This window comes from Oncorhynchus masou, chromosome 33 (assembly GCF_036934945.1).
Source record: "Oncorhynchus masou masou isolate Uvic2021 chromosome 33, UVic_Omas_1.1, whole genome shotgun sequence".
Lineage (NCBI taxonomy): Eukaryota > Metazoa > Chordata > Actinopteri > Salmoniformes > Salmonidae > Oncorhynchus > Oncorhynchus masou.
The window spans coordinates 36,729,303-36,753,127 of record NC_088244.1 but is presented as its reverse complement, the minus strand read 5'-3'; the positions used below and the strand labels follow the sequence as shown (position 1 = coordinate 36,753,127).

At 45.5% G+C, this 23,825-nt stretch overlaps 2 protein-coding genes across 2 annotated transcripts; one reads left to right on the top strand and one right to left on the bottom strand.

The window, feature by feature from the left end:
- The first annotated feature begins 9,797 nt into the window (after window positions 1–9,797).
- gpr182 (G protein-coupled receptor 182) lies at window positions 9,798–14,115 on the top strand. The gene is made up of 2 exons (XM_064957514.1): window positions 9,798–10,009; window positions 12,137–14,115. The coding sequence occupies exon 2, from the start codon at window positions 12,140–12,142 to the stop codon at window positions 13,223–13,225; it is 1,086 nt and encodes a 361-aa protein (XP_064813586.1). The 5' UTR covers window positions 9,798–10,009; window positions 12,137–12,139; the 3' UTR covers window positions 13,226–14,115.
- A 742-nt stretch (window positions 14,116–14,857) lies between these two features.
- Window positions 14,858–20,993, bottom strand: LOC135528435 (zinc finger and BTB domain-containing protein 39-like). Its single transcript, XM_064957513.1, is given in 4 exon segments — window positions 14,858–17,805; window positions 17,807–18,115; window positions 18,327–19,998; window positions 20,903–20,993. Coding segments are annotated over 3 exon segments (2,244 nt in total). The 5' UTR covers window positions 19,962–19,998; window positions 20,903–20,993; the 3' UTR covers window positions 14,858–17,505.
- Window positions 20,994–23,825: the final 2,832 nt, after the last annotated feature.

Sequence of the window (23,825 nt, the reverse complement as noted above, 5' to 3'; positions counted from 1 at the left end):
GAGATAGCGGGAGAGCTGGCCAAGGACGGCACGTTCAAGAGTTTTGGAGAGAAAAGAAAGAAGGGATACTGGTCTGTAGTTGTTGACATCGGAGGGATCGAGTGTAGGTTTTTTCAGAAGGGGTGCAACTCTCGCTCTCTTGAAGACGGAAGGGACGTAGCCAGCGGTCAGGGATGAGTTGATGAGCGAGGTGAGGTAAGGGAGAAGGTCTCCGGAAATGGTCTGGAGAAGAGAGGAGGGGATAGGGTCAAGCGGGCAGGTTGTTGGGCGGCCGGCCGTCACAAGAAGCGAGATTTCATCTGGAGAGAGAGGGAGAAAGAGGTCAGAGCACAGGTTAGGGCAGTGTGAGCAGAACCAGCGGTGTCGTTTGACTTAGCAAACGAGGATCGGATGTCGTCGACCTTCTTTTCAAAATGGTTGACGAAGTCATCTGCAGAGAGGGAGGAGGGGGGAGGGGGAGGAGGATTCAGGAGGGAGGAGAAGGTGGCAAAGAGCTTCCTAGGGTTAGAGGCAGATGCTTGGAATTTAGAGTGGTAGAAAGTGGCTTTAGCAGCAGAGACAGAGGAGGAAAATGTAGAGAGGAGGGAGTGAAAGGATGCCAGGTCCGCAGGGAGGCGAGTTTTCCTCCATTTCCGCTCGGCTGCCCGGAGCTCTGTTCTGTGAGCTCGCAATGAGTCATCGAGCCACGGAGCGGGAGGGGAGGACCGAGCCGGCCTGGAGGATAGGGGACATAGAGAGTCAAAGGATGCAGAAAGGGAAGAGAGGAGGGTTGAGGAGGCAGAATCAGGAGATAGGTTGGAGAAGGTATGAGCAGAGGGAAGAGATGATAGGATGGAAGAGGAGAGAGTAGCGGGGAGAGAGAGCGAAGGTTGGGACGGCGCGATACCATCCGAGTAGGGGCAGTGTGGGAAGTGTTGGATGAGAGCGAGAGGGAAAAGGATACAAGGTAGTGGTCGGAGACTTGGAGGGGAGTTGCAATGAGGTTAGTGGAAGAACAGCATCTAGTAAAGATGAGGTCGAGCGTATTGCCTGCCTTGTGAGTAGGGGGGAAGGTGAGAGGGTGAGGTCAAAAGAGGAGAGGAGTGGAAAGAAGGAGGCAGAGAGGAATGAGTCAAAGGTAGACGTGGGGAGGTTAAAGTCGCCCAGGACTGTGAGAGGTGAGCCGTCCTCAGGAAAGGAGCTTATCAAGGCATCAAGCTCATTGATGAACTCTCCGAGGGAACCTGGAGGGCGATAAATGATAAGGATGTTAACCTCTTGAAACTCCCCATCCCGGATCCGGGATTGTGACTAAGCCTCAGGCTCATTAGCATAACACAACGTTAACGATTTCTGAAAATCGCAAATAAAATTAAAATAATGCGTTTGCTCTCAAGCTTAGCCTTTTCTTAACAACACTGTCATCTCAGATTTTCAAAATATGCTTTTGAACCATAGAAATTGACTAATTTGTGTAAGAGTATGCAAAGCTAGCATAGCATTTTGTGTAGCATGTAGCACGCAACATTTTCACAAAAGCCAGATAACCAAATAAATAAAATCATTTACCTTTGAAGAGCTTCTGATGTTTTCAATGAGGAGACTCCCAGCCACATACCAAATGCGCAGTGTTTCCTGAAAGCGTCTGTGTGTAGGAGAAATCGTTCCGTTTTCTACATTGCGCCTGGCTACCGAAACGAACCGAAAATGCAGTCACCTACAACGTGAAACTTTTTCCGGATTAACGACATAATATCGACCGAAACATGGCAAACGTTGTTTGGAATCAATCCTCAAGGTGTTTTTTCACATATCTCTTCATTGACATGCAGTTCATGGAAGCTTGCTTCTCTCTCTGTGCCCCATGGAAAAATACTGGCAGGTGACTTTTGCGCACCAATTTCGGCGCAGGACACCGGGCGGACACGTGGTAAATGTGGTCTCTTATGGTCAATCTTCCAACGATCTGCCTACAAATACGTCACAATGCTGCAGACACCTTGGGGAAACGACAGAAAGGGCAGACTCATTCCTCTTGCGTTCACAGCCATATAAGGAGATCATGAAAGACAGAGCCTCAAAAATCCTTGTCATTTCCTGGATGCCAAGTCATCTTGGTTTTGCCTGAAGCTCACGTTAAAGGGCACGCACAGAGAAGATATTTGTATTTCTGGACACGTCAGAGTGTTTTCTTTCGAACAGTAGCAATTATATGCATGGTCGAGCATCTTTTTGTGACAAAATATCTTGTTTAAAACGGGAACGTTTTTCTTCCAAAAATGAAATAGCGCCACCATAAGTGTAAGAGGTTAAGCTTGAAAGGGCTGGTAACTGTGACAGCATACTTGTCTCCACCCCCCCTCCTGGTGTCACCCATCTTCCTCATTATCCCCAGTGTACTTATACCTGTGTTCTCTGTTTGTCTGTTGCCAGTTTGTTTTATTTCGTCAAGCCTACCAGCGTTTTTTCCTATGCGCCTGTCTGTCTCTAGTTCCAGTTTTCTAGCTTTTTCGGTTTTGACCATTCTGCCTGCCCTGACCCTGCCTGTCGTTCTGTACCTTGCCATACCACCCTGGATTACTGACCCCTGCCTGCCCTGACCCTGAGTCTGCCTGCTGTTCTGTACCTTTCGGACTCTGCTCTGGACTACTGATCTCTGCCTGCGCTTGACCTGTCATTTTGCCTGTTTTTGTAATAAACTTTTATTACTTCGAAACTGTCTGCATCTGGGTCTTCTCCTGAGCCTTCACAGTCTAAAGTTTTGAGGGATCGTGCAATTGGAATGCTGACTGCAGGCATGTCCACCACAGCTGTTACCTTTCTCTACCATAAGCCGTCTCCAAAGTCGTTTTAGAGAATTTGGAAGTACGTCCAACCGGCCTCACAACCGCAGACCATGTGTAAACCCTGCGAGTGCAGGACCTTCACATCCGGCTTCTTCACCTGTGGGATCGTGTGAGACCAACCACCCGAACAGCCACCGAGGTCTGACAATCTGGATGGAAAATTACTCAGGATAATAGCGGACAATATTGCCTTACCTATTTGCCATATCTTCAATTTAAGCCTACTTGAAAGAAAGTAATTTCGCTACCCAAGAATAGTAAAACCCCATTTACTGGCACAAATAGCCGACCAATCAGCCTGTTACTAACCCTTGGTAAACTTTTGGGGGAAAAATGTGTTTGACCAGATACAATGCTTTTTTAGAGTAAACAAACTGACAACAGACTTTCAGCACGCTTATAGGGAAGGACATTCAACAAGCACAGCGCTTACACAAATGACTGATGATTGGCTGAGAGAAATTCATGATAAAAATATTGGGAGGGCTGTTTTGTTAGACTTCAGCGCAGCTTTTGGCATTATTGATCATAGTCTGATGCTGGAAAAATGTATGTGTTATGGCTTTACACCCCCTGCTAAATTATGGATAAAGAGTTACCTGTCTAACAAAACAGAGGGGATTCTTTAATGAAAGCTTTTCCAACAACAGGGCAGCTGTTTAGGCCCCTTACATTTTTCAATCTTTACTAACAACATGCCACTTGCTTTGAGTAAAGCAAGTTTGTCTATGTATGCGGATGACTCAACACTATACACGTCAGCTACTACAGCGAGTGAAATCACTGCAACACTTAACAACGAGCTGCAGGTAGTTTCAGAATGGGTGGCAAGGAATAAGTTAGTCCTAAATATTTCAAAAGCTAAAAGTAATGTATTTGAGACAAATCATGCACTAACCTCAACTAAATCTTGTATTGAATGTGGAATTTGAGCATGTTGAGGAGACTAAACTGCTTGGAGTAACCCTGGATTGTAAACTGTCATGGTCAAAACATATTGATACAACAGAAGCTAAGATGGGGAGCAGTCTGTTCATAATAAATTGTTACTCTGCCTTCTTAACAGCACTGTCAACAAGGCAGGTCCTACAGGCCCTAGGTTTGTCACACCTGGACTACTGTTCACTAGTGTTGTCAGTTGCTAAAAAAGAGGGACTTTGGAAAATTACAATTGGCTCAGAACAGGGCAGCATGGCTGGCCCTTGAAAGTACACAGGGAGCTAACATCAATGACATGCATGTCAATCTCTCATGGCTCAAAGTGGAAGAGAGATTGACTTTATCACTACTTATTTTTGGAGGTGTTGACCAGCTAAATGTACTGAGCTGTCTGTTTAAACTACTAGCACACAGCTCGGACACCCATGCATAACCCACAATGCCACCAGAGGTCTCTTCACAATCACCATGTCCAGAACAGAGTATGGGAGGCACACAGTACTACATAGAGCCATGGCTACATGAAACTCTATTCCACATCAGATAACTGATGCAAGCAGTAGAAATGGGTAAAAATACACTTTATGGAACAGCTGGGACTGTGAAGTAACACAAAGGTTCAGACACATTCATAAGCACACAAGCGCAAGCACACTCACTCTACACACACGTATATTGTAATATTGTTGTATGGTGGTATTATACATGTTATATTGTAGATGTGTAGTGGTGTAATAATGTTATGATTTACTGTTTAATCTTTTGTTTTATGTGTAATGTAAGTACCTTAACGTGTTTGGACCCCAGCAAATGTTCTTCATAGTTGACACACGGGCTCATTCTGTTGATGATGCCATGTCATCTTGCAACTGTTTATCAAACATAGTGATCATAAACGTTGACACTGTGTACAGGTGTTTAGTGCTGAGGGAGCAACCTTACTCTCTATTTTAGAATACATGGGCAATTACTTCTGATCAAATCAAATTTGATTTTATTGGTCACATACACATATTTAGCAGATGTTATTGCGGGTGTAGCGAAATGCTTATTTACATTTACATTTAAGTCATTTAGCAGACGCTCTTATCCAGAGCGACTTACGTTCCTGGCTCCAACAGTGCAGTAGCATCCAACAATTCACAACAAAATGCTCATCGGAAGGATGAGACCAAGGTGCAGCGTGGTACGTGTTCATGATTCTTTATTAAATCCGAACTCCAAACAAAACAACAAAAGACCAATGAACGTCACGTTTCGTAGGCTACGCAGAGCTAACAAAAAACAACATCCCACAACCTAAAGTGGCAAAACAGGCTGCCTAAGTATGATTCCCAATCAGAGACAACAATATACAGCTGTTCCTGATTGAGAATCATATCCGGCCAAAACATAGAAAGACAAAACCTAGAAATAAAGAACATGCCCACTCAAATCACACCCTGACCAAACCAAATAGACACATAAAAAGGCTCTATAAGGTCAGGGCGTGACAGTACCCCCGCCCCAAAGGTGCGTACTCCGGTCGCAAAACCTGAACCTATAGGGGAGGGTCTGGGTGGGCATCTATCCGCGGTGGCGGCTCTGGTGCGGGACGTAGACCCAGGTCCACCTCTGGCTCACCCCACTTTGGTGGCGCCTCTGGTGCGGGGACCCTCGTCGCCGACCCCGGACTGGGGACCCTCTCCGCAGGCCCCGGACTGGGGACCGTCGCTGGAGGCTCCGGACTGGGGACCGTCGCTGGAGACTCCGGACTAGGGACCGTCGCTGGAAACTCTGGACTGGGGACCGTCGCTGGAGACTCCGGACTGGGGACCGTCGCTGGAGACTCCGGACTGGGGACCGTCGCTGGAGGCTCCGGACTGGGGACCGTCGCTGGAGGCTCCGGACTGGGGACCGTCGCTGGAGGCTCCGGACTGGGGACCGTCGCTGGAGGCTCCGGACTGGGGACCGTCGCTGGAGGCTCCGGACTGGGGACCGTCGCTGGAGGCTCCGGACTGGAGGCCGCCGCTGGAGGCTCCGGACTGGAGGCCGTTGCTGGAGGCTTCGTGCCATGGATCATCACTGGAGGCTTTGTGCCATGGATCATCACTGGAGGTTTCGTGCCATGGATCATCACTGGAGGCTTCGTGCCATGGATCATCACTGGAGGCTTCGTGCCATGGATCATCACTGGAGGTTTCGTGCCATGGATCATCACTGGAGGCTTCGTGCCATGGATCATCACTGGAGGCTTCGTGCCATGGATCATCACTGGGCCGTGGAGACGCACTGGAGGTCTGGAGAGCCGAGCTGGCACAACCCATCCTGGCTGGATGCTCACCCTAGTCCGGCAACTGCGTGGTGCTGGCACAGGACGTACTGGGCTGTGGACACGCAAACGGAGACACAGAGCGCAGGGCCGGCGCATGATATCCTGGACTGAAGAGACGCACTGGAGGCCAGATGTGCTGAGCCGGCACCATCCGTCCTGGCTGGATGCCCACTCTAGCCCGGCCGATGCGGGGAGCTGGAATATAGCGCACCGGGCTATGAGTGTGCACTGGAGACACACTGCTCAGAGCCGCATAACATGGGGCCTGACTAGTCACACTCTCCCCACGGTAAGCACGAGGAGTTGGCTCAGGTCTCCAACCTGACTCAGCCAATCTCCTCGTGTGCCCCCCTGCAAAAAAAATGTTTTGGAGTGGCTTCTCAGGCTTCCGTGCTAGCTGTGTCCCCTCGTAACGCTGGGCCCCCTTTCTAGCTGCCTCCGCCTTCCTAGCTGCTTCCACCTGTTCCCATGGGAGGCGATCCCTTCCGGCCAGGATCTCCTCCCATGTCCAGGATCCTTTGCCGTCCAGGATGTCCTCCCGTGTCCAGTCCTCCGTACCACGCTGCTTGGTCCGTTTGTGGTGGGATGTTCTGTAACGTTCGTCGAAAGGATGAGACCCAGGTGCAGCGTGGTACATGTTCATGATTCTTTATTAATTCCGAACTCCAAACAAAACAATAAAAGAACAACGAACGTCACGTTTCATAGGCAAAAAAACAACATCCCACAAACTAAGGTGGCAAAACAGGCTGCCTAAGTATGATTCCCAATCAGAGACAACGATAGACAGCTGTCCCTGATTGAGAACCATACCCGGCCAAAACATAGAAACACAAAACCTAGATAAAAGAACATAGAATGCCCACCCAAATCACACCCTGAACAAACCAAATAGAGACATAAGAAGGCTCTCTAAGGTCAGGGCGTGACATTATACATATGAAAGGAGTAAAGCAGTATGTAAACATGATTAAAGTGACTAGTGTTCCATTAAGTAGCCAGTGATTGTAAGTCTATGTATATAGGGTAGCAGCCTCTAATTTGCAGGGTTGAGTAACCGGGTGGTAGCCGGCTAGTGATGGCTAATTAACAGTCTGATGGCCTTGAGATAGAAGCTGTTTTTTTTTTTTTTTTCCTGGCACCACTCCGCCAGGGCCCTCACCTCCTCCCTGTAGGCTGTCTTGTCAGTGTTGGTAATCAGGCCTACGATGGTTGTGTGTTCTGCAAACTTGATGATTGAGTTGGAGGCGTGAATGGTCATGTGGTCATGGGTGAACAGGGAGTACAGGAGGGGGCTAAGCACACACCCTTGTGGGGCCCCTGTGTTTAGGATCAGTTAAGTGAAGGTGTTGTTTCCTACCTTCACCACCTTGGGGCAGCCCATCAGGAAGTCCAGGACTGAGTTTCACAGGGCGGGGTTCAGACCCAGGGCCCCGAGCTTGATGGTGAGCTTGTAGTCAATGAACAGCATACTTACATAGGTATTCCTTTTGTCCAGGCGGGATAGGGCAGTATGCAGTGCAATGGCAATTGCATTGTCTGTGGATCTATTGGGGCATTAAGCAAATTGAAGTGGGTCTAAGGTGTCAGGTAAGGTAGAGGTGATATGATCCTTAAATAGCCTCTCAAAGCACTTTCATGATGACAGAAGTGAGTGCTGCAGGGCAATAGTAATTTAGTTCAGTTACCTTTGCTTTCTTCGGTACAGGAACAAGGGTGGACATCTTGAAGCAAGTGGGGACAATAGACTGGGATAGGGAGAGATTGAATATGTCTGTAAACACTCCAGCCAGATTGTCTGCACATGCTCTGAGGACATGGCTAGGGATGCCGTCTGGACCGGCAGCCTTGCAAGGGTCAACACGCTTAAATGTCTTACTCAAGTCGGCCACGGAGAACGAGAGCCCACAGTCCTTGGGAGCGGGCCACGTTCGATCCTCAAAGCAGCTGAAGAAGGTGTTTTGCTTGTCTGGGAGCAAGATGTCAGTGTCTGCAACGTGGCTGGTTTTCCCTTTGTAATCCGTGATTGTATACATTCCGTTGTCAACAAAACAATCTCTATCCTCTATCTTGTTAAGTGTGTTCAGGTGTGTTGGCCAAATAGGTGTGGCCAATTAGTGAATTACTTAACACAATTAACAAGATGGAGGACTATGAAGAAATTGTACTTTTACCCCTTTTTCTCCCCAATTTCAAATCAAATTGTATTTGTCACTTGCGCCTAATACAACTGGTGTAGACCTTACAGTGAAATGCTTACTTACAAGCACTTAACCAACAATGCAGTTCAAGAAATAGAGTTAAGAAAATATTTACAAAATAAACAAAAGGAAAAAATAAAATGTAACACAATAAATTAACAATAACGAGGCTATATACAGGGGGTACCGTTACCGTGTCAACCGGGGGTACAGGTTAGTCAAGGTGATTTGTACATGTAAGTAGGGGTAAAGTGACTATGCATAGATAATAAACACCGATTAGCAGCAGTGTAAAAACAGAGGGGTGGAGGGGGGTGCATTTGATTAATTGTTCAGCAGTCTTATGGCTTGGCTCTGGTGCCGTTTGTTGTGAGGTAGCAGAGAGAAAAGTCTATGACTTGGGAGACTGGAGTCTAAACCATTTTTGGGTCCTTCCTCTGTTCTTTGTGATATAATTGGTAGTTACAGTCTTGTCTCATCGCAGCAACTTCCATACGGACTCGGTAGAGGCAAATGTCGAGAGCCATGTGTCCTCCGAACACAACCCTGCCAAGCTGCTCTGCTTCTTGACACACTGCTCGCTTAACTCAGAAGACAACTGGACCAATGTGTCGGAGGAAACATTGTGCAACTGGCTACCGAAGTCAGCTTGCAGGCTCCCGGCCCCCCACAAGGAGTCGATAGAGCGCGATGGGACAAGGAAATCCCATCCGGCCAAACCCTCCCCTAACCTGGACGACGCTGGGCCAATTGTGCACCACCTTATGGGTCTGCCGGTCACAGCCATCTGTGACACAGCATGGGATAGAACACGGGGCTGTAGTGACGGCTTAAGCACTGTGATGCAGTGCCTTAGCCCGCTGCGCCAATTGGGAATGGAATGTTTTCTAAATGTTCTGAGAACATGACTGTAAATCGAACCATGAGGAAACCTGTAGGAAGCGTTATGCTGAAGTACTGAAATTCCCACCTAAGAAACATATGTGCTCGCTGGGTATCCTGCACCAAGGTTGTATGCAAAAATCAGGGTTTCCCAAAGTTGGTCCTGGGTGCACGTTTTTGTTTTTGCTCTAGTACTACACAGCCGATTCCAATAATCAAAGCTTGATGATGAGTTGGTTATTCGAATCTGCTGTCTAGTGCTAGTGCAAAAAACTAAACGTGGACCACGACCGACATCGGGAAACCCTGTGCAATAGGACAACCACACTCTCACCAAGCTCTAAGAAACACATGGTTCTCAGAACGTTATGTGCTAATGTTACGTGTTGGGGTGGCAGGTAGCCTGGCAGGTAGGAGCGCTGGGCCACGGTCACACTGACACCAGTGGCACCCTACTCCCCATCTAGTGCACTAGTTTTGACCAGGGCAAAAAATATGTTGCACTAAATGGAGGGAAAGGGTGCCATTTGGGACATAGGCAGCCCCACAGCCATCAAGGCTTTCCTGCCCTGCTCTGCACCACCAAGCCCCACCCCATGTCCTGTCAACTCTGGCTCTGAGGGGACAGGACAGGGGGATGAATAAGGGGAGGAAAAGGCTTCATCTAGTCTGCCTAAACTAAGCACAGATTCTCCAGGACCCCAGAGCCAGTACGGTCTTCTTGCTCCTCCAAGCCACAGCTAGCTTCCCAAGCAGGCAGACCAAGAAAACCGCCTGCCCTGTGGGACCTTCCCTCACCACCCATCATCTATTGCCAGGCACTCCGCTTCGCAGCACATCAGGATACTGTATGTATGACTGTATTGCTTCTTCCTGTTCTTCACCTCTTGTAGAATTTGCAATGATTTGAGTTTAGACTTGTGAGTGATATATGAAAAATTTCATTTGTGAATATTAATATTTATTAATATTTATTAATGTTTATTATTTCATTCTCTCATTACACTATACACAAAGTAATGTATTCATGCATTTTGTTACTATATTATTATGATTACTAAAGAGGAAAACAGAAGATAGTATATGCATACCATAGTGTCTGATATTTTCTCAGGTACTGTGCCTTCAAAAAGTATTCTCACCTCTTTACTTTATCCAAATTTAGTTGGATTATATTTAGATTTGAGACACACAGGATCCCATAATGCCAAAGTGTAATTATGTTTTTGGAATTTTTGACAAATACATTTAAAATGAAAAGCTGAAATGTCTTGAGTCAATAAGTATTTAACCCCTTTGTGATGGCAAGCCGGAATAAATTCAGGAGTATACATGTGCTTAACAAATCACATAACAAGGTGCATGGACATAATAAGGTGCATGGACATAATAAGGTGCATGGACATAATAAGGTGCATGGACATAATAAGGTGCATGGACATAATAAGGTGCATGGACATAATAAGGTGCATGTGTGCAGTAATAATGTTTAACATGATTTTCTTTAATGACTACCTCATCGCTGTACCCCACACATACAATTATCTGTAAGGTCCCTCAGTTGAGCAGTGAATTTTAAACACAGATTTAACCATAAAGAGGGAGGTTTTTCAATGCCTTTCCAACAAGGGCACCTATTGGTAGATAAAATAAACAAATAAAAAAGCAGACATTGAATATCCCTTTGAGCATGGTGAAGTTATTAATTACACTTTGGATGGTGTATCAATACACCAATTCACTACAAAGACACAGGCGACCTTCCTAACTCAGTTTCCAGAGAGGAAGGAATCCACTCAGGGATTTCACCATGAGGCCAATGGTGACTTTAAAACAGTTGCAGAGTTTCATAGCTGTGGTAGGAGAAAACTGAGGATGGATCAACAACGTTGTTAGTTACTCCACAATACTAACCTGATTGATACTGTAGAGTGAAAAGAAGGGAAGCTTGTACAGAATTAAAATATTCCAAAACATGCATCTTGTTTTTAACAAGGCACTAGAGTAATACTGCAAAACATGTGGCAAAGCAATTCACTTTTTGTCCTGAATACAAAGTGTTATGTTTTGGGGAAAATCCAATACAACGTATTACTGAGTGCCACACTCCATAATTTCAAGAATAGTTGTGATTGTTAAGAACTGGGATAAAGTATAAACAGAATGGTGCTAAAAGTGCAGACAAATTCCGAGAGGAAAACCTGGTTCAGTCTGCCTTCCACCAGACACTGGGAAATTAATTCACCTTTCAGCAGGACAATAACCTAAAACACAAGGACAAATATACACTGGAGTTTCTTACCAAGAAGTCAGTGAGTGCTCCTGAGTGTTTCAAGTTTTAGTATTTCTCTACATCTGCTAAATATCTGTGTGCGACCAATGCCATTTGATTTGATTTGACTTGAATCTACTTGAAAATCTATGGAAAGACAGGAAAATGGTTGTCTAGCAGTGATCAACAACCAATTTGACAGAGCTTGAAGAATTTTGAAAATATTCTTGAAAAGAGACATCCCCAGAAAGACTCACAGCTGTAATCACTGCCAAAGGTCATTCTACAAAGTATTGAGACAGCTGTGTAAATACTTATGTAAATGAGATATTTCTGTATTTCATTTTCAAAGAATTTGCAAACATTTCTAAAAACATGTTTTCACTTTGTCATGATGGGATATTGTTTGTAGATGGGTGACAATTAAGGCTGTAACACGACAAAATGTCTAATAAGTCAAGGGGTATGAATACTTTCTGAAGGCACTGTAGATTTAAAAATGATTCATGACAATTCTATGGCGAGAAATGCTTCTCACATCTCATCTTTGTAGGCTACATTAGTAAACTCATAAACAAGCCAGAAATCCATGTTTGAACAATCCATGTCCTCCACTGCTTACGTTATGTAACGTTGGACTATTAACTGATCAGCCCAATACTAAACTCCTAACACAGCTAACAATTTCCTCTGCATTCAACAGACCATGAACGAACACGACTTCCACAACTCCTCGTTTAATTTCTTAAATGGCACACCGTGGTTCGTCTACGAGTGCACCATCAGTCTGGATAAGGACTATCGGCAGATCGCCCTGTTCCTTCTCTACCTGCTGCTGTTCATGGTTGGGCTGGCTGAGAACACCTTGGTGGTGTGGGTCAACTGGCGCCGGCGCCACTCGGCCAACGGCGTCTTGTTCTGTGTCATCAACGTGAGCCTGTCGGACCTGATGGTGGTTCTGATGATGCCCTTCTTCATGCTGGAGGTCACAATGGACAAGGTGTGGCTGTGGGGCCGCTTCCTGTGTAAAGCCACCCACCTCATCTACACAGTCAACTTCTACAGCAGCTCCTTCTTCCTGGCCTTCATGACCCTGGAGCGCTACCTGTCCCTGTCCAGGCCCTCGTCTCCGGCCTGCTTCCCCGTGGCCAGGCGTCGCCGCTGGCTGCTCTGTGGTGCTCTGTGGTTCTTCTCCCTGTTCCTGGCTCTGCTGGAGAACTTCCACGTGGACCTGCTGGAGTGGGACGAGCCCGGCTGCTACATGCTGCCAGACTACGTTGAGTGGTTCGTCTCCATATCCTTCCTCTGCCTCATCTTCCAGTTCCTGGTCCCGGTCTCCATCATCGTCACCTGTAACGTGCTGATCGCCCGGGCAGTGCGCTCCGCTCCAGATGTGCAGGGAAGACGGGATGTGTGGCTGGTGCATGTGTACTCCCTTGTGTTTGTCCTCTGCTGGCTGCCGTACCACATGGTTATGTTCCTTATAATGGTGGATGATCTGGACCCTCACATATTCAGCTGCAACACAGTGGAGGTGCTCTACTTCTCCTTCAGTGTGGTCCAGTGCCTGTCCCTCTTCCATTGCATCGCCAACCCAGTCCTCTACAACTTTCTCAGCAAGAGCTTCCGCAACAACCTTATCAATGCTGTGGTCCACTATACACCCAGGGAGGACCCAGGCGGGTTGAATCCCCAAGAAACTGCACCCAAAGCAGGAGGACCAGGCACAGGGAAGAAGGAACGCAAGCTTAGCAACATGAGTACCAGCCATTCTGACGTTGCTGCCTCGTAGAAAAAGGAAGCATCACAGTGTCACATTGAGACTTAACTAGCCATCATCACTGAAGGACAATGGAGGAAAGGAAAAAAATCACTTCAGAACTGTTACTGAAGCGTGTGCTGCTTTCACAGGCTAAAAGACAGGGCACAAGACACAAAGCCTCCTAATAGTCTCTGCTGTTTATGACTTGAGTCCAGATTGTCCACCCTACTTCCAAAGGTTGCACTTGCACACTCCCTGTCATGGATTTTTAAGCATTTGATTAGTGTAAGCATTGCCTGGAGGGAGTTTCCATCATTGTTAAATCCAAGACAGGGAGTGTGCAAGTGCGCACTTTTGGAGAAGTGTGGAGATTAGGGATGCAGCCTTGGTCACTAAGCAATAGTCATGTAAATTATAGGCTGACAAACACTCAGTGTCCCTCTCATAAACTGTCTCCCATTTTTCTCATCATCCAGTTTTTCAGCCCATCAATGTTGTAAACAGAGGAAGGAAGGAAACATTTACAGATTTCTTTCCATCTTTAAACTCCCACAGGAACTTATGGCACCAATGTCTAGGAACTTCTGGAGGACAGAATTGCAGTCATTACGTCACAGGGTGAAGAGGAATGCTTCCTCGCAAACAAACATTTTCCTCTGTGCAACACAGATAAGATTGATCCTTATAACTACTGAGCATAAAAAAACTTTGTAAAAATGTTGAACTGTAACGGATAAATGTTAAACAATTTTGATTACACAAACATATATACACATCTTAATTTCCACACAGTGACATCCATATTTAACAAATGTTCTGATTGTATTTGACTATATATTTTTAAAGCTACTGAATTTGTAAATGTGTTGGATGCTGAATGATGTCACCTGTTACATTCAATAAAAGTATTTCAAACAGAATGATTGTGTATTATTAAAGTCAAAAGTGTGTCCTTTTGATGACTTCTCAATAGGGACAACCCTATGAACATCTCATAGTATTACTATATGGGTTGGTATCCTGCTATCCCAAAGGAGATTCTCCACTGAGCTTGCTCTTTAGTCCAGGACTGGGCATATTCTGTGTCTGGGAAACTAACCCCAAATGGAATTACTTTTTATTGTGTGGTAATAAATACACAAAATCCAAATTCTTTTAGTTGAATACTGGCCTTGTGTTTGCTTTCACTGGGAAGTCCAGAGGGAAAGGTCCCTTGGTTTAATGATGTTGACATGATGATCAGTGGAGGGAGGAAAGACATAGGTGTCACTCCGCATATGGCACAATGGGAGGAAGCAGCCTACCTAGAGCAGAACAGGGTTCCCTTTTCAAAGGTCACCTATCCCTGAGGCAGGAACTAGATAAATGCTTTCAATTGTGCATAACTGCAGTTGCATCATTAAAATGTGATGACGAAGGTAGTATTCTGTGGTGGTGGACATCATAACATATTAAATGCAAAGAAGAAGAATCAAGCCTAGGTCTAAAAGTTGCAAGATAATGGGATTCTCAAAACATTTTTCCGTTTACTTTATTCTTTACAGAACAAGAAACGACACTGAACACAAATATAAATGCAATATACAACAATGTCAAAGATTTGACCGAGTTACAGTTCATATAAGGAAATCAGTCAAATTAAATAAATTCATTAGGCCCTAATCTATGGATTTCACATGACTGGGAATACAGACATGCGTCTGTTGGTCATAGATACCTTTAAAAAAAAGTTTAAAAAGAGTTGATCAGGCTGTCATTTGTGGCCTGTGGAATGTTGTCCCACTCTTCAATGGCTGTGCGAAGTTGCTGGATATTGGCGGGAACTGGAACACGCTGTTGTACACATCAATCCAGAGCATCCCAAACATGCTCAATTGGTGACATGTAAATGAGCATGCTGAAACATGAGGTGATGGCGGCGGATGAATGGCACGACAATTGGCCTCAGGTTCTCATTACGGTATCTCTGTGCATTCAAAATGTCAACGATAAAATAAAAATGCTGTTGTTCATTATCCATAGCTTATGCCTGCCTGCACATACCATAACCCCACCGCCACCATGGGGCACTCTGTTCACACTGTGAACAGAGTGGCCATCAAAGGTGAGCATTTGTCCACTGAAGTCGGTTACGACGCCAAACTGCAGTCAGGTCAAGACCCTGGTGAGGATGACAAGCACGCAGATGAGCTTCCCTGAGACAGTTTCTGACAGTTTGTGCAGAAATTCTTCGATTGTGCAAACCCACAGTTCCATCAGCTGTCCGGGTGGCTGGTCTCAGACGATCCCGCAGGGGAAGAAGCCAGATGTGGAGATTCTGGTTTGGCGTAGTTACACGTAGTCTGCGGTTCTGTGGCCGATTGGACGTACTGCCAAATTCTCTAAAACGATGTTGGAGGCAGTTTATGGTAGCGAAATGAACATTAAATTCTATGGCAACAGCTCTACTGGACATTCCTGCAGTCAGCATGCCAATTGCACTCCCTCAAAACTTTGTGGCATTGTGTTGTGTGACAAAAATGCACATTTTAGAGTGGCCTTTTATTGTCCCCAACAAGGTGCAGCTGTGTAATGATCATGATGTTTAATCAGCTTCTTGATATACCACACCTGTCAGTTGGACAGATGATCTTGGCAAAAGAGAAATGCTCACCAACAGGGATGTAAACATATTTGTGCACAAAATCTGAGAAAAATAAGCTTTTTGTGAGTATGGAACATTTCTGGGACCTTTTATTTCATGGGACCAACACTTTACATGTTGCATTTATATTTTTGTTCAGTATAGATAATGGAAAACGTTCATAATTTGCACTAAAAAAGTACATACAAATTACAATTAAAAAACAGCATTAATCGAATAAAACGTTTCATAATGAGGTAAGACACCAAATAGAACACAAATACGAGTTACGTTTAAACATCGAATCCAAAGTATGCAAGTCTACAGAGCATAATGTGGTGCTTTTGAAATGCTGGAAGCCACCATTTGTTTAGTTCATATCATCTGATCACTAATACATACAGTCAACATGAACCACAGTATCATGTTTGTTTTGTTCATATCATCCGATCACTAATACATTGTCTACATGAACCACAGTCTCATGTTTGTTTTGTTCATATCATCTGATCACTAATACATACAGTCTACATGAACCACAGTATCATGTTTGTTTAGTTCATATCATCTGATCACTAATACATACAGTCTACATGAACCACAGTATCATGTTTGCATTATAAATAGTCTATCACTAAAGAAGTAAAATGCTTGGAGGAAAACATACCTAAATGGTTTCCAAGGGAACTGATACATTAAGGCCACATTCATTGGTTGCAAAGTACAGTATGACTGCTCAGGTACACTTACTGGTCCAATGCAGCTGTTTTTTTTTATCTCAATATCAAATCATTTCTGGGTAACAATGAAGTAACTTACTGTGATTATTTTCAATTAAAATGGTAAAAAATAAACTAAAATAGCTTCTTAGCAAAGAACAATTTCGCAAGCAATAACTTTGCTAGGACTGTCTGAGGGGAACACTGAAAAGTAGCAAGTAATTGGCAGAGAGGTTTGGAACTTTTTCTTATTGGTCTATTAAGTAATTTACCGTCTGGTGATGTCACCAGGCAGGCAAAAACTCCATCCCACTAAAACAGGCTGGAATTTCAGGTCGTCTTTTCACAACCATAATTGTCCCAATTTCACAGTATTATTCCAACCACATGATGTGGAAATATATATAAAACACAGGGAAATCACGTTTTTGACTGCACTGGGCCTTTAACGCTTGGTGCACAGTGGTAAATATGGTGTTTCACTCAGACAGACACAGACGGTCCATCATGTGTTTCATATATAAATGAATACATGGTGCTTAACTGACAGAAAAACAACACTTTTTGTACAGAAGAGTAATAGTACACTTAGGAAAATGTTTGACTGCAATTTAGGAAAAGCCAACTGACTTGAAGACAGCTTGCACACAGTAAACGGTAATAAGTCCTTCCATAGACAACAGTGCATACACTGCCATCAAGTGGCTAAACTACTTCCAAGGAAGATGTCTGTTACGCTATGCTACAAAACAGGTCTCTTCCATCCAAACACCATCTCAAACACAGACATAAAACAAGTTAAATGCATTCTACAAGTCTATAGATAAGGCTCACAACCAGAGAGAAAGAGAGAGAGAGAGAGAGAGAGAAGAGGAGGAGCATGACAGAACAGCTCAAAGACAAATAAAGACGTGGGAAATAAAAGTGAAAGCGAGATGAAGGCAGAAGGACACCAGAGGAGTAGCTGATCAGGTGTCCAGGGCGGGGAGGGTTTCTTTGGAGTGGTCATTGTACATGAAGGTCTGCTCTATGTTGAAGTCTGGAGGCAGGTGGTCCTTGTGGATCTCCATGTGGGAGGACACCAGCTTGAGTGTGGAGAAATACAGGCCGCAGACAGTGCAGCGGTACATGAGCGCCCCGGCGTGGGTCTTCAGGTGGCAGATCATGGTGGAGCGGCCTCGGAAGAACCTCAGGCACACCTTGCACTGGTACGGCTTCTCCCCAGTGTGAATGCGCAGGTGGTAGGTGAACTCGCCAGAGTGGGAAGGCTGTGCCAGAGCGGAAGGTCTGTGGGCATAAGAAGCAACGAAGCTCCTCCTCTCCCTCTGCCCCGGCTGCTTTATGAGCCCTCATGGCCTCTCTGTCAGTTTCTGCCTCCTCGGCATGCAGGGCCATGTGTCTGTCCAGCAGAGGGCGATCCAGGAAGCCGCAGGCACAGAGGGGGCAGGAGTAGACTGGCAGGGAGAGGTGGGTGAGGGCGTGCCACAGCAGGGCACACAAGGAGGGCTGGGGTAACAGGCACACACCACAGCTCAGTGACTGGATAGACACGTGACTCAGCAGGTGATCCCTGATGACCTGGTTGCAGGAGAGAGACAATACGATATGTCAACAATACAAGGAGGGACAACACACATCTTCAGGTGTCTTAGCCACTACAATGCAATAGGTGTACTCTTGAGTTCAGTGAATTTATTTGAGCGATGTCAGTCTATATTTCACCATGGCCATTAGCCAAAACACGTGCCAAATCACCCAGGAAAAATGAAGCAAATCAAACCACACTGACCTGGAAATCCTTGGTGAGGGTTATGTTACAGATGGCACACTGCAGCTCCCCATTGTGCCCCTGGGTGGCGGTGTGGAGCTGACTGGGGAGGGTGTACCGAGCAGCCGCCTGGCGTCTGTGGCGTACCAGCTTGGCCTGGCTGCAGAACTGGAGATGACACATGTCACAGGAGAACACCACATGGGACAGGGCGTGGGTGATGCTGGCCCCGCGGTCCCCGGGGAAAGATGCCCCACACACCCTGCAGGTCCCTGTCTCAGTGAGGTGGGTCTCTGCGTGGGCCCCCAGTGCAGCAGAGTCTGTTAACAGTTCCATCCCACAGGCTTTACACTCCACCATACCCGACAACTGGCCAGGGTCCACTCCCTCTCCGCCAAGCACTGCTCCATTCTCCACACACACAAAGTCCTCATCTTCTTCCTCCTCCATGTAATTCTCATCATCGCTCAGCTCAATGACATCTTCAGCCAGGGGTCTCCACTGGTCCTCTCCTCCGTCAGTGACTTCTTCGTCTCCCTGCAGCTGCTCTCTCTCTTCCTCATTATCTTCTTCATTCTCCTTCCCTTCGAAGATGACCCCTGTCACCTCTGTGTGACCAGAGCGAAGCCCACCCACCCCCCCCAACTGCAGACTGTCCAGGGGGTCTCTAAAGGAGGAGGGGGCGCAGGGAGCCTCTACCCCACAGACCACCCTTCCCAGCTGGGCTGACGAGTCAGGGAAGGAGCAGGCGTCAGACACACATGGAGTTGGAGAACCAGCTCTACTCCCACTAGCTACCATCTGTTCCTCCTCACTGTTACCAACCATTTCTCCCATCACCACCTCCACGCCCTCCTCAGTCTTCAGCTGCAAGGGAAGGAGAAGTCCTGGGGTGGCCCCAACAGCTACAGTGGAGAGACTACCTACTGAACTCTGCTGATCTCCAGACAGCTGTATCTGTTTGTCTTCGGCAATCTGTCCATAGCCCAGGTGAGACTGCTCATCCTCTGCTTTGAGAGGCAGGGACAGGGTGGCTGTGTGTCCACCACCCCGGCCCAGCCTGGCCACCCTGCTGCCCTGGGGGAGAGGGAGAGGTGATGGTGCTGACGCCGGGGTAGGAGCAGCAGAGGGACCAGCAGATGAACACAGAGAGGAAGAAGATGCGGCAGACGACGAACACATTGGTGACCCAGCTGCAGCAGCAACCATGTCAGAGTCCAGGTCTCCATCCGCCACACAGTCTGCAGACCCTGAGCCCAGCTGCTGCAGGTCAGGGAAGGTAGTGTGACAGGCTCTCACCAGCTCTCTCACCCCCAGTCTCTCTGCCAGCTCATACAGCACCCCTACATCTATCAGGTCTGTGAAGATCTCTCCGGTGTAGATGAACGTCAGCACCTTCTCAAAGTTGACCGGGGACACAAAGTCCAGAGAGTACGTTGTCGTAGCTCCGGCTCCAGAGGTTCCGATCTGTTTCCCCCTACCTGAGAACAGGCTACGGAAGTGTGTCCCAGCGCAGGCGAGCACCGCACGGTGCACTGTGAAGGAGCGGCTCCCCACCTGGAGGGTGACATCACAGAAGAGGCGGGAGAGACGGCAGTGATTGAGCTCGGTGAGGAGGCTGGCGGCATGGCCTAAGCCCTGCAGCCGTATCCTCATCCCTCCCTGTCAGTGTCACTGACAGCCTAGAGCCCAACTATGAGAAGATACAAAGGGGGGGGGGGGTACTTAAATAGTTGTGGGGGGGAATATGTACTTCACTTTTTACATTTTTGACAACTTTTACTTTAACTTCACTACAAAACTTCACTATAAAATCATTTTTCCTTCATACATTTTCCCTGACACCCAAAAGTACTTCTTACATTCTGAATGCTTAGCGAGACATAAAATGGTCAAATTCACAAGAGAACAACCCTGGTCATCCCTACTGCCTCTGATCTGGCAGACTCACAAAACACTTAATTTAATTTTGAAAACAAGAAAATTGTGCCACCTGGTTTGCTTAATATAAGGAATTTTTAATTATTCATACTTTTGATACTTAAAGTATATTTTAGTAATTACATTTACTTTTGATACTTTCACTCTAGTAGTATTTTACTGGGTGACTCACTTTTACTTGTCATTTTCTGTTAACGTATCTTTACTTTTACTCACGTATGACAATTGGATACTTTTTCCACCACTGGTCATTGCCTAACTCATTCTGCAACAGTAACAGGACTAATAATAAACACTTTCTTTTTGCAACGTCCAATAATAAGAGCCAATGAGTGATTGATTGGTTAGACTTGCAAAGGTGGAGTGCAGCTTTGTCGCGCACGTGCTCGTAAACCAACTATTTAATACGTATTTAACTAACATGCAATTATTAGAGATCGAATACATCAGAAACACCAATTGGTAAAAACTAAGGAAACGTTTAACCGTTTAAGTTTCACTGAATGCTAGTTTGCTAACGTTAGCTATAGCCTAGCAAGGTAGCTAGCTGCACGTCACAGTTTTCTACCAAATGCAAACATATCAACACCTTTCTACAAAGATGGATAACGCCGCTCATATGGCAAATAAAGTTATGTGTATAATATATTATTTACCAATAGAAGGTAGTATTTTCGACCATTTAGCTAACGTTTTCGCTAGCTTAAAGCCAGTGGTCGCATAACAATGACGTAAATAAAATAAGGCCCCCAAACAGGAAGTGGCCAAGCGAGAAAAATAAAACGAGAGGTTTTATTTTGTTTCCACTAGATAGCACAGCCACAAAGTCAAAGTATATCCTAAAAATGTATGAAAACCAAAATGATATTTTTGGCCTTTAGGCATAAATTAAGCAGTGTGGTTGAGATTATGGTTAAAGTTCTGGTTAGGTTTAAAATCACATTTTAAGAAGATAAATTGTAGAAAGGCTATGTACAGGGGGTACCGGTACCGAGTTGTGCGGTGCTATTGGTTAGTCAAGGTAATTTGTACATGTACAGTCGTAGCCAAAAGTTTTGAGAATTACATATATTAATTTTCAAAGTTTGCTGCTTCAGTGTATTTCGATATTTTTTGTCAGATGTTACCATGGAACACTGAAGTATAATTACAAGCATTGCTTAAGTGTCAAAGGCTTTTATTGACAATTACATGAAGTTGATGCGAAGAGTCAATATTTGCAATGTTGACCCTTTTTTATCAAAACCTCTGCAAGCCGCCCTGGTATGCTGTCAATTAACTTCTTGGCCACATCCTGACTGATGGCAGCCCATTCTTGCATAATCAATGCTTGGAGTTTGTCTGAATTTGTGGGTTTTTGTTTGTCCACCTGCCTCTTGGGGATTGACCACAAGTTCTCAATGGGATTAAGGTCTGGGGAGTTTCCTGGCCATGGACCCAAAATATCGATGTTTTGTTCCCGAGCCACTTAGTTATCACTTTTGCCTTATGGCAAGGTGCTCCATCATGCTGGAAAATGCATTGTTTGTCACCAAACTGTTCCTGGATGGTTGGGAGAAGTTGCTCTCGAAGGATGTGTTGGTACCATTTTTTATTCATGGCTGTGTTCTTAGGCAAAATTGTGAGTGAGCCCACTCCCTTGGCTGAGAAGCAACCCCACACATGAACGGTCTCAGGATGCTTTACTGTTGGCATGACACAGGACTGATGGTAGCGCTCACCTTGTCTTCTCCGGACAAGCTTTTTTCCGGATGCCCCAAACAATCGGAAAGGGGATTCATCAAAGAAAATGACTTCACCCCAGTCCTCAGCAGTCCAATCCCTGCACCTTTTGCAGAATATCAGTCTGTCCCTGACGTTTTTCCTGGAGAGAAGTGGTTTCTTTGCTGCCCTTCTTGACATCAGGCCATCCTCCAAAAGTCTTCGCTTCACTGTGCGTGCAGATGCACTCACCTGCCTGCTGCCATTCCTGAGCAAGCTCTGTTCTGGTGGTGCCCCGATCCCGCAGCTGAATCAACTTTAGGAGACAACATTTGAACCGCTCTGAAGTTCTTGATGATTCGATGAATGGTTGATTTAGGTGCAATCTTACTGGCAGCAATATCCTTGCCTGTGAAGCCCTTTTTGTTCAAAGCAATGATGACGGCACGTGTTTCCTTGCAGGTAACCATGGATGACAGAGGAAGAACAATGATTCCAAGCAGCACCCTCATTTTGAAGCTTCCAGTCTGTTATTCGAACTCAATCATGATGACAGAGTGATCTCCAGCCTTGTCCTCGTCAACACTCACACCTGTGTTAACGAGAGAATCACCGACATGATGTCAGCTGGCCCTTTTGTGGCAGGGTTGAAATGCCCTGCCACAAAAAAAGGAGAAAAGCAAAAAGCAGGAGAAAGGGGAAAACTGTTGGAAAACATACAAGTCAAACTGACACAGGGGTAAATACACTGGGGAAAATAAGCGACACCTGGAGGGGGTGGAGACAATCACAGGGACAGGTGAAACAGATCAGGGCGTGACACTGTATTCTTAATTCATCAACATATTTCAAGAGTAAAGGCTATCCAAACTTGTTTTTATCGTTCATACATATTTTCATTACCCGAAAATCAACCTGGTCTATAAACATTTCCTATTATTCTCTGCATAAATCCGAGACACTTAACTTAATATGATATACTACGTTTATATGGTATGTATTCATTTGTGGAAGTCCAACAGCCATTTCATATGATATGTTATGAATTACAATTCGGATAATAGTGTAACGACCCTGGGTTTATAAGCGCGGAAATCGACTCTGCTGCACGAGCATGCTTTTGCGGCACAGTCGACCTCGGACCTTGGGCTCAAAGGTCGAGGGTTCGAGACCTGCTCCCTGCTGTTTCATTACAATATGTTACAAATTTGCAAAATATGTTATGAATATGCAAAAAGTATGATATGTTACACATTCTAGCTAGATGGCTAACATTAACTATGCTAGGGGTTAAGGTTAGTGTTAAGTCTTTAGGAGTTAGGTTAAAATCAGGGGAAGGGTTAGCTAAAAGGGTTCAGGTTAGGGGAAAGGTTAGCTAACAGGCTAAGTAGTTGAAAAGTAACTTAAAAGTACTTTTGTTTTTTGCCTTGAGTAACCATCTCTTTTATGTAACCATACCAACATAACATATCACACTAATTTCAGTATCTAGCATTTACAATTACATTTACTCTATGAGACCAGGCTGCAAATAATTTGACAAAAATTATTTTGGCCAGCAAGTGGGAGGGTTTTCAGCAGCAGTGGCATGTATTCATGGATTCCAATGGAAGCCAGGCTTCCCCAAAAACTTTACTAAGAAAAAAAAGAAAAAAACATACATTATTTTATCTTTTGTCTCTTTGTGTTTCTCACTGGAGAAAGCATCCGAGCGAGCGAAACATTGTCCCTCTGTCTCTGTATGTGTAGACCATCTATCTGATGCTGTCTGGTCAAAAAGGGTATGATATTGTTCAATGCCTGCAGCATTGAATGCAAGGGAAGCCAGCGAGGATTTGGACCAGCGAGGATTTGCAAGGGAAGCCAGCGAGGATCTGA

Excerpts from the sequence above, each read along its gene's own strand:
- gpr182 (XM_064957514.1), top strand. The coding sequence starts at position 12,140 with ATGAACGAACACGACTTCCACAACTCCTCGTTTAATTTCTTAAATGGC.